At 54.3% G+C, this 10,733-nt stretch overlaps 1 protein-coding gene across 1 annotated transcript; it reads right to left on the bottom strand.

Moving 5' to 3' along the window:
• Nucleotides 1–2,281: 2,281 nt before the first annotated feature.
• On the bottom strand, nt 2,282–10,474 carry LOC121079342 (BLCAP apoptosis inducing factor). Its single transcript, XM_040576461.1, has 2 exons — nt 10,397–10,474; nt 2,282–4,004 (listed from the first exon to the last, which is right to left on the bottom strand). Exon 2 carries the CDS (start codon nt 3,919–3,921, stop codon nt 3,658–3,660), a length of 264 nt encoding a protein of 87 aa, XP_040432395.1. The 5' UTR covers nt 3,922–4,004; nt 10,397–10,474; the 3' UTR covers nt 2,282–3,657.
• Between the last annotated feature and the right edge of the window lie 259 nt (nt 10,475–10,733).

The raw sequence follows: 10,733 nt of genomic DNA, 5'->3' as shown, positions 1-10,733 counted from the left end.
GTATCAAGTCCCAGCTCTTGATCCGGGCTGCAAGAGGGTGAAGGTGGAAAACGTTGTGGTTTTTGTCCTGGCGCTGGGGTCCTGCTGGCTGTGTTGTTCCAGCACCTGCTGTGGCGGCAGCGAGCCCGTCCTCCCTCATCCCGCTGCCTGTTTGCTCGGAGGCACAGCGAAGCCCTCTTGCCAAGGGTTAATCTCCGGGCTCCTGAGACAGGCTGAAGTCCTTACCCGCTGCACTTAGCTCCTGCCAGCCGCCGAGGGCGAGGAAAATGCCCCTTCCGTGCAAGGAGCGAGAGCAAAGGGCGCAGGCGGGGGAAGGGCTGGCCCAGAGCGATGCTGGCGGCTCCCCGGGTTCAGCAGGGCTTGGGCCAGCCCAGGGCTGGTGGGAGCAGGCAAGAGGTGTGGAAGGGGGTGCGAGGAGAGAAGCCCCCGGTCCCGAGGCTGCAGTGGGGAGCCCGAGGTGTGGCCAGCCCTGCTGCGGCTCTGATTCCCAGGATCTGAGCATGGGTTGGTGTTTTTTCTGTTCTCCTTCCCCTGACCCTGCAGCGCCACTGATCTGTTACGTGACCTAGAAAAGAAAACGATCTCCTTCCAATGGAGAGGCAAAGGAATAGCTTAAGGCTCCTGCTCCCCGCAGCCAGGGAGCGCGAGGCAGATGGGCAATTCACAGAGCGAGGTGATGAGGCTTGCTCTGCGCCAGATCCCTTCCAGGCAGTGCCTGGGCTCGGTAGGACGTGGCACCACGCAGCGGTTGCTCTCAGCCCCTCCGCTTCCGCTGCCCCCAGTGCAGCAGGGACCCCCCGGGTGACGGAACCACCCCGCTGGGGGACAGCTCCTGGCGAGCGGGGCCAGTGTCTCTGTCACATCTCCTTTGTAGAGGAGCCGGTACCGCGTCTGTGTGGGCTCAGCCCAGTTTGTGGTGCGCAGGCAGGGAAGCCGTGATGCTGCTCTCCAAAAGCTGTCGGGTTTGACCTGTTCTGCAGTTGCAGGCTGGTTTTTCACGGTCTCTTTATAGAGGGTGAGCTGGGGATCGGGGCATTAGCATGGGATGTGAGACCTGGTTGGCTTCCTTGCCCTGCCCGAGGCTTTCTGTCTGACCGCGATGAAGTTACTTTAATTTTCTATCTTGAAGATGAAGATTGTATCTCGGCACACTGAGAAGTGGCAGATAGTGCTCCGGTGAGGGCTATGCGCATAGCAAAGAGCGCTCTTAACTGCGTTTGGGGTGGGAGTGCTGTAAAAAGTAGATTTCCTACGCATCAGTTTGAGATCTCTCCTGTCGCTGCACCGGCAGCTTCCCTCTTCTGAAGTGCTTCTCTCTCCAGGTCAGGCCTGGCAGAAGGGGAAGCCTGCAGCCCTGTCCTGGGCTGGGCTGGATGTACGAAGCCAGGGCTTCCTCTCACCCAGGGCTGTCTGCCTTTGTGGCTAGGACTTATTTAAATCGCAGTAGAGCGCATCTTGGCTCATTAGCAACTAAAATATAGCTTTAAACTGACTGCATTAGCTTAAATAAAAAAAAATCCTTTTAGCTTAAATAAATAAAACTTAAATGTTGTTCAGAGTGCAGACAACTGTGTTGCCACAGCTTGCAAATGAGAGGATTTCCTTTTTCCCTTCTATTTTTACGTGCACTGTAGCTAGCGTGGCAGCTCTTGGGATTCCCCTCAGCCCGACAGGTGATGGGGCTGCCACCTCTCATCCTGAGGATGTGTCACGCTTGGTTTTTTTTGGATGTGTAACACCGATATGCCTCGTATGCTTTCCAATTCGGGCTTGGTGTCCAGGGCTCAGGAGCGAGGGTGGACGTGCAGCAGCTGGGTCCCAGCCCAGTCTGTGCCCACGGCAAGGGGACAGCACTGGGGGGACACCGTGGGACAGGCTCAGGGGCACGTGTCTGGCTGTAACGCTGCTGGCGTTGGGGTTAGCGGGAGCTGGGATTAGCAGGACTTCAGAACACAGCTCTGGGGTTTGGTTCCTTAATGAGTAAGCGAACGGTGAGGATCTGTCACACAAATACAGACACAACCAGAAGCTACCGCCTGTGTTGTGTGCAGAGCGAGCTTGTTTTAGGGATTGCCTGCACGTTTCTCAGCCTGCCCTGGGTTAGGTTAAACCATTAACGCAGACAGTCGGTACTGGGAGCTGCAGGGCTGACAGGCTCTGCCTCCTGCTAGAGACTGGGATTACAGTGCTGGGAACAAAACAATACAGAGATGTACGATTGCTGGGCTGAGGCATCTGCAATGAGCAGTGAACGCATCATGCTGGGCAGGAGTCCATAGACCAAAGTTTATAAAGCTTTATTAAACATTTTGAACAGCTGTGCAATGAACAAACAATACTCGGGAAGTTTCACAACCTCATAGCTCGAACTTCCTCGGGACAGCAGCAGCCACTTGTGCTGCTCTCCCCTACGGGACTCGTAGACTGAAGTAAGGACAAACAGATGGTGAACGAGAGGGAACCCTTTGACAGTGCGGAGACAGTACTTTGTGTTAACCCCTACGGTTGCTCACAAGCAAACCCTTGCCCCAGGGAAGGCTCCCCCGAGAGCCGCTGCTGCAGGCAGCAATGAGTGCAGAGCTCTCAGCAGCGGCTGTGTAAGAGCAACCCGCTACCACCCAGCCCTGACATCCTTCTGCCAGGGGAGATGGAGGCACCGGGCGCCCCTCTGGCCTCTCCTTCCCCACTGCATAGCACCAGCACCCTCTGTCACCCCTGGCCTGAGAACACTGTCACCAAAAGCAGCCGAAACAGCCACTGCTCCAAGCTACGCCTCCACCGCAGGACCCTCTCCTGCCCTGCCCACACCCAGCCTTCTGGGCTAGCGGCGAGCTTTGTGGGGTGAGGCTCGTGGCGCCTATGAAAACCCCACGTCTTGCAGCATAGCAGTTTTTTACCTCAACAGTCAATACCTCAGTAAACCCTGGAAATCTAGCAGGGGAAGAGGCAGTCTCCGCTGCCTGTGAGGCTTTATAAAAGCAGCAGCACAACTGAGGCTTTCAGGCTATGATCTCGGAGCGTAAGTAGTTCAGAAAGCACTTGGGCAGTGCGCGCATCTCTTTGGCAGGCTGAGCGGGAGGAGATGACTCAACTGCCTCTGGCTCCAGCAGCTTTTGGCCAAGTGCATCCGCGAGCTGCCGAGCTTTCCCTTGATCAGCAAGGCGGGAAGACTGGCTCCCCACAAACAGAAAGCTGGAGAGGGTCCTGTAGCTACTTGAGCAGAGTCAGAGGGCCGGGAGCCCCGAGTTAGACCACCGTGGCCTAACGCAGACGAGTACCATGCAGCTCCACCACCATGCAACAGCTGGACAGAAGCCAACAGCTCTTTCCTCCACCAGTTCTCAGTTAGGAGGGCTGGTGTCCGTTCCCAGTGATATGGGAAGGGGAAAAAGAGAAAAAGATTTCTGCTTCTAAAAAAGCAGGTGGTGCTGCCAGAGTTCACACAGTAAACAAGTCAAATTTCACAGGCAGAGTGGGAGGGCTGGTCAGGAATTTACCACTCTAGTCCACACACACATTACAGGAAACAGGCTGTTCTTACTCCAGTCACATGCCTAACACCCCCTCCCCTCCTCCCTAGTCCCCCCCCCCCCCCTTTTTTTTTAAAAAAAAAAAAGCAAAACCAGAGCTGTCAGCAGACTGGAAGATTATCGTTCTCTAGGTGCCCACGATGCTGGGATCATGAGCTGATTCCGGCAACTGGGATCCTGTGCAGTGATACAAGAAGCAGTTCCCCCAGCAGCTGTAGCAGATGAGGAACAGAGCTGCCAGGAAGACCAAGGCACAAATCGTGCAAGGTTTCCGTTCCAGGAGGAAACTGAGCAGATAGAAGCCCATGAACATCGAGTGACTGAACCACAGCGCTGGGTTGAGGGGCTTGGGTATGAGCAGGACAGGCAGCAACCACTGAAGGCAGTACATGGTGTCCGGCTGGCCGGGGCCCTGTGGCAGCAGCAGTCAGATGTGCTCCCAACAGTCTTCAGCAGCTCCTCCGGTGGGCTGTTCTGTAGGGATGTAAAACGTCAGACTGTCAGAGACACTCAGCAAACAGATCAACAGCAGTTCTTCCACAGCTCACACGTTCCCAAGCATCATATACTGATGCTCAGACCCCTAATGCTAAATTCTGGTGACCCGGAGCTGGTGTCAACTTCCCTGCTTTCTGAGGGAGAAGCTGGGGACACGACTACCTATGGCTGATACAGCAGCGTGTGCCCTGCGTGCTTTGTTGCTCGGGCTCTCACCCCGCCTAACAGTCCTGAGACCCTTTTCTTTATAGTGCAGGAAAAGAAAGGCGGAGGGGGGAGCAACAGGAAAGGAAACAAGCTGCCTTCCGACACGTGTGTTTCTACAAGGCTGTCCAAAGTCTTGAGTGATGGTATAAATGTGCAACTGAGAGGTAAACTCACAGGTGGCACAAAGGAAGAAGTGGAAGACAAAAATGGCCGGTTTGGTGTTCAGCCACGCTTCTAGGAAGCGATAAGCACACAAACTGCCTCCTCCCCAGGCGCAGACCCCCTGCGGTCTGCCAGTGGGACAGCAGAAAATCTGAACTCCACACGTAGCTGCCCGGGGGAGCCCCGACGGCGTCCATGCTGCTAAACAAAGGAGAGGACAGTCCCTGCTTAAGGGATTTACAATCCTTGCCAATCAGCTAAAGGCAGATAAGACAAAGCATGCGAACGGATCAAAGGGGGGGACAGTCTCAAAATGGCAATTTTCATAAGTGCTGTAAACACAGGATTTCCTTACTTGGATTATTGCAAAACCCTGTGGAAGCAGCGAGCTTCAAGAGCTTCTCTAACCAGGGATGGCAGCGCACTAGAGGTCCAGAAAATGCCCTTCTATCTTTAGCAACTAGATCAACTACACTGTGTTTTCTTCTTTCTAAGCCAAACATCTTCAAGTATTTTAGAGGGTTTTAAAAATAATAAATGCCTTACAGGTGTTGTTACAGAGCCAGAACTGTTGAAGGAGGGCAGAAGAACGGAGTTTAGCAGTCTGGGATGGCAATAGCCAGTCAGGCTAGTAGATGTCGGTATCACTGGGGAAAATAACTGATAAGATTTCCCTCAGTTTGTGGAACAACTCCTAGCTTATTGCCCCAAAAAGGCAAAAGCACACAGGGGAATGCTGCGAGAGGGACCAGCTTGGAAAATGTACTCTTCTCCCGTGCTGTCCTGCAGCACATCATGGTGACACGCGGCTGCTAGCCAAGACATAAGAAGATGGGCAGGAGGACAGCCCCAGCCTTGCAAAACGCCACAGCCTCACCCCAGCTAACCAGAGCCTGGCCAGAACAGCTTTTTTTGCAGCGATCCTTTTATCCGAAAATACTCATCTGCGAGGTATGCTGTCAGAAGGACGAAGGGCTGAGCTGAGCCTGTTCGGATTAGGACTGGGGGGCGGGAAGGTTAGTAGGATGAAGGAGTGAGAAAGTAAACAAACAGCACATTCCTCTGGCTCCTGCTGGCAGGAGAAGGGATTTCCTGGCTAAGGGGGAGAGAATGAGGGACTGAACAGAAAGGCCAAGAGAAAACCACAAGCGGTTCTCTTCCAAAAAACCACCGAGGTCAGGCCCGTGTCTCACAGCTCAGTAAGCTCCCTGGTATCAACCAGCTCTGGTGTCGGAAGCAGGAAGCACGCTGCCATCGCTGTGTTCCTAGCAGCAGGATCTATTTTAATGTTAGTGAAAGAGAATGCAGGCCAAAAGCTCCACCAGGGCAAACAGATTGAGTATTTGGGGAGAGTGTGTTGTGTTGGCTGTCCTGCAAGAGAGTGTTCTCCAGCAGAGAGGACAGCTGGGGTTCAATTAGGCAGCCAGAGGAATAAGGAAGTTATTTTACACGGCAATACGGCTGAAGTTAAAGGAATAAAATCCCGGTGTTAATCCCATCTCATGCAGCTCACATCTTTAAGGGCAAGTCTTGAGTTTCCCTCATCTGTGAACAGATGATCTGAGAATAATGATCGCTTACTCCACAGCCAAACTTGCTGTCTGCTAGCCTCTGTACATCACCGAGCTGTTTCTGGAGTGCGAGTGCTGCTGAAGCATTAGGTAACTTCTCCACGGGGAAGTATTCAGAGAAAAGATTTAACAGATACGGAACTGAACCACGCTCCCCAATCTCTTAGTTCCTGTCCTGCTTAGGCAAAGATGACACTGCACTGAATGCAACCAAGCTGTGCTAAATCAGTGGCGTGGCCAGCTTAATCCTTCTGAGTGTTCTCTACTTGACGTTTCCTGTAGCCTCCCTCCCAAGTGCCTTAAACGCTGTGCAGGGCAAAGCACTACATAAACATCCCATAACGCTGCGGCTAAATCCAGCCCTGACATCACGTCAGCTCGACTCCTCTTGCTGCACTTGTGCTGCAGTCTTCAGGTCACCCACTCTGAAAGCCCCGGTGTTAAGTGCCTTCAGATACCTGCTCTGTGCTCTCTGTCTCCGCAGTGAAGGATGGGTAAGAAAATCAGCCTAAGACAACGTGTCTAGCATTAGAGTACAAACTCCGGAATCTTCTAGGCCTGTTGTCATAAATATCTCAGGCGTAGCAGTGCTACAACTACTGAGCCTTTAGCTCTCAAACTCTGCAGTTGATTACATTTCACGAGTGTAATTAAAACTCGGGACAGCTGCATTGAACTCCATGGCCTGGCCTTCTCATCGTGGCACAGACTCCTTCCGACGAACACCGCTCTCAGAACAAGTTACCCATTTTAAAATACTGGTATTTTCTGGAGGGGCCAGTTGCTCGTGGCAATCAATAAAACCACTCCGCAGAATAAAGAAACATTTAATAGTGGTTATTTTTACTGTGAAGTTTCTATGGCAGTGCCCTTGGCTCTGCAAACCTCTCAGGCTTCGAACAAACGCAGATGTTTGACCAGTTAAGTCTTGTATCCGTGGTAAGCTTTATTTTCCTCTGCCCCTTAACTACCCACCAGTTAAAGGCTGAAAACCTGTTGCCTGTGTGATCTAGCAGATCTTAGATAAGGTAACCTTTGCTTGGGAACCCTGCAGCTCTGTGTTCCTCAAGATGCATTCTCTTCCTTGCTCTTTGCTGGAGACCCCTTTATGCAGCTGGCAATGAGTGTTCTCTTTCCAAGCTCTTGATCCTCGCGCTGCAGAGGCCTTCCTACAGAGAAGCCGCGTCTCCCACGGTCAGCCCTTTAGGGAAGTATCACTCTCCTTAGTGCCCGGAATAGGAAGTCCCTTCTTGAAGCTGTAATAACATGCAGCTTTGCCTAGGTGCTTGAGCAATAATCTGCAGGTGAAACTTGCAAATAAGACGTCCCTCCCTTGTTTCCCTTGTCCCCTCCTCGTGATCCAAGCAAAAGATTACCGTGTGTCCCAGAGCCAGCCACTACCTGCCATCCAGCGGCACCTCTGCGAGCTCCCTGTTTCACAACCGCTTCCTGCTCTTCCCCAACCAGTTGCTCCTGTTCTCCCCTGCCTATCTGACTCATCTCGTTCCTCAGCCGGCCGGGTGTCCCGCTCCCCTCAGGAGTGCTCGAGTCATCTGACTTGGCAGCCGCTCGTGTTTACTAGCCAGCTCCTCTCCGTCGCACCACCACTGCCTTCTCTCGCTCCTCCGCAGCTACTCAGCCGCTCCAAACGTGCTCGGAGCCCCCTCGGCAGCAGAGCACGTGCTGCTCCCGCTGTCCTGCCCGCAGCCAGCGCTCTGCGGCTCCCCTCTGATGTCCCCGCGCTGCCGGAGCCTCCCTGGCAGCTCCTGCAGGCAGAGGAGCAGCGTGGGGAGTTCCCTGCACGCCTCGGCAGTAAGCGAACGCCAGTGCTCTTCCACGTGCCTATTAATCGGTTCCCACCGCGCTCACAGTCCTTCCTCCTCCCTCCCAAGACCGTTCAGAACCAGCAGGTGGGACTGGCACGCGATCGCGGGGAGGGTTTCCAAACTCCCCCGCAGGCGTACCGGCACGCCTTTCCCATCCAGAAGCAAAACTTTAATCAGGACAAGTCAAAAGCGAGGAGCGCGGCACAGGTCTCGCCTTTTGCAATGGCTCATTCACCTTTACAACGCATCCGTCCGAGGAGCCAGCAAGCTGCTCCTTGGCGTTCTCCGAGCCAGTTCAGCACTTAGAAGGATGAGGAGCGCTCACGCGCCACAGGCTTGCCGCATCAGGATGCCAATACCAAGTTTGTGTGTTTCGCAAGAATGCCCTAAGTCCTTAACACCCCATTTACCCTGACAGGACAGAATAATCAGCTGGCTTTCGCTAATCAGAGGTACTTAAAAGGTAAGCTTGTTCAGACCTCACTGAGGCAGCTGTTAAGCCAGTGGTGTCCACGAGGAAGGGAAGGCAAAACTTGCACGTGCTACACAAACCGGTCACCCGGAGTTGCAACAGAAGGCTGAATAACTCCTTTTTGTGTGTGGTGATGCCAATCTCCCCCTCTCCCAGAAGCCCAAGTTCCCGCTTGGGAGTTAAAAGCCACTTGCCTAGACAAAAATCTTCTCAGGTTAAATAGCGTGGTGTACTTACAGCGTGCCTTGGGGCCTTGCACCCGGTTTCTTATGTATAAGGCTTGCCTATACCGTAGTTTGCTTAAAACAGTTTAAATCAAGGACCTTGTCAGAGCCACAGAGCTTTCTGTGTGGGCAGAGCTTCCTGCTGCCTGCATGTGTTTGAAGCCAACTCTCAAATACTGCGTAGCGTCCAAAATAGCTGCTAAACACACAACATCCAAAGCACTGGGGAAAAAAAAGAGGTGAAAGAGCTATCAAGTGACAAGGGTGTTTGTTTTTTTTTTTTTTTTGCCTTTTTAGCTATGAAAAACATCGATGCGCTAGCTTTCTAGATGCCAACCCTCAAAAAAAACCAAAACCACAAACGAAACAACTGAGGACCATAACTTTTCAAACTTTTAAGTCTTATTTGCAGTAACAGGGTTTTAACTTCAGCTTTTATTTTAGTCATTGCCACTATTTTTCTGTGCTTTTTTTTTTTTTTTAAAAAAAAGGCTTATTCTGCCAGAGTGACTCAGCTGGAAAAAGTGAGTCTCCAACTTTTGGCAAAGGCTTTATGCCATTCTTTGATAAGTTCATGCCTTGGAACGCTTGATGGAGACTCAGAAATGGTGCAATACAGTTGCAAACCCTTTCCAAAAGGGCAGCAATTCCTTGACTAATCAAGCCTCGGGGGTTTACAAAGTGTTTTGGTTTCTCAAGCTAGGGACAATCCAGAGCAACACTCCTTCCATGAAAAGTGGAGGCGTTCTGTGGAACCACTCTTTACCATTTTCACAGCTGCTCTCTGAGCTGTGTTACTCTGACTGGGGAATCGATCAGCTGGTCTCCAGAGTCAGCACAGCGTCCTGCCCCGTTTGGATTACTGCACACTCGGCACCAGAGCCGACAAACCTCTGCCTGTGAGCGAGAGGGCAGCAGCACTACCTGTGTTTCTCAGATTTAAATCCCAGGAGCAGAGCCTTAAGTCAGTCAGCTCTACGGCACGAAGACGTAAACATTGACAGCTGTCCTATGGAGTGTCGCTATTTTCCTTTGTACTAATTTCTTAATTCTCAGTGGCCCTCATTTTTCACCGTTGCCCTTCGCATAACTGGCAGGGATTGCAAATTACAGACCCGCTCCAAGTTCTCTGAAAAAACACCAATGTTTTTAGCTTTAATTTGGATCTCTTACTACCTTTCCTGTTGTTGTGTTCATGCTGCGTTAGCGTGAGTACAGCCTGACAAAGCCCAGGTTTCTGCCTGTCAAGCAGAGGCAAAAAAAATAATTACTGATTAGGGTTGTGGGGTTGGGACATACGGGTTGGAAAGGCAGGAGGTATTCCGCCGTGACAGCGTTTGTAAAATTGGTTATGCTTTGGGCTAACGGAGTTCAGCGCTTTGTAGAGTGCACCTGAGGGCTCCCTGTGTAACACCCTGCTGTACCTACGCGCTCGTGACACCGCTCCGCAGCCGGTTCAGGGTCCTGCAGCGGGGCCCTGCTGCCTGCCGGGCACGGGGGTGGCCGGGGGCTGCTCCCGAGGGGTGGCGGCGCGAGGTGCGAGCCTCCGGGGGGGAGAGAGGCTGGGGGTACAAGGCCAGGAGTTAGGTGGTGGCGGTGAGCCGAGCGCGCTGCCGGGTTAGGGCCGTGGCACCCCAAATAGGCTGCTTTGGTGCCGTGGCACCCCAAACGTGCCGGTCTATGGCCGTGGCAGCCCAAACGTGCCGGTTTAGGGCCGTGGCACCCCAGATGGGCCGGTCTATGGTTGTGGCACCCAAAACGTGCTGGTTTAGGGCCGTGGCACCCCAAACGCGCCGGGTCAGGGCCGTGACTCCCCCAGCCCGGCTCAGCCGCCCCCTCCCACACGGCCCCGCACGGCGCCCCCCGGGGCTCGGCGCCGCTCAGCCCCCCTCAGCCCCGTACTCACGGCGCGGCGCCTCCTTCCTCCTCCTCCTCCTCCTCCTCCGGCCGCCGGGCCGGGCCGCCCGCGCACGCCGCGCCCCGCCGAGGGCCGAGGCCGGAGGAGCGCCGGGAGCCGCCTCAGAGCCCGCCGGGCCCCGCCGCCCCCCGCCCGCCCTGCCCGGCCCCGGCAGCGGGGCCGCTCCGTCCGGCGGGGCGCGCGCTGCGCCTGCGCGGCCACGGCCCGGGGAGGGGGGCGGGGGGGAGTGGGGGGCAGCGCGCCTGCGCGGCCCCCGCGGATGGGGAAGGGGCAGTGCGCGTGCGCGGGGCGTGCGCGGCGCCGCCAGGCGGGAGCGCGCCTGGGC

This window comes from Cygnus olor, chromosome 16 (assembly GCF_009769625.2).
Source record: "Cygnus olor isolate bCygOlo1 chromosome 16, bCygOlo1.pri.v2, whole genome shotgun sequence".
Classification (NCBI taxonomy): domain Eukaryota; kingdom Metazoa; phylum Chordata; class Aves; order Anseriformes; family Anatidae; genus Cygnus; species Cygnus olor.
This window is presented reverse-complemented; position numbering and strand designations above follow the sequence as displayed.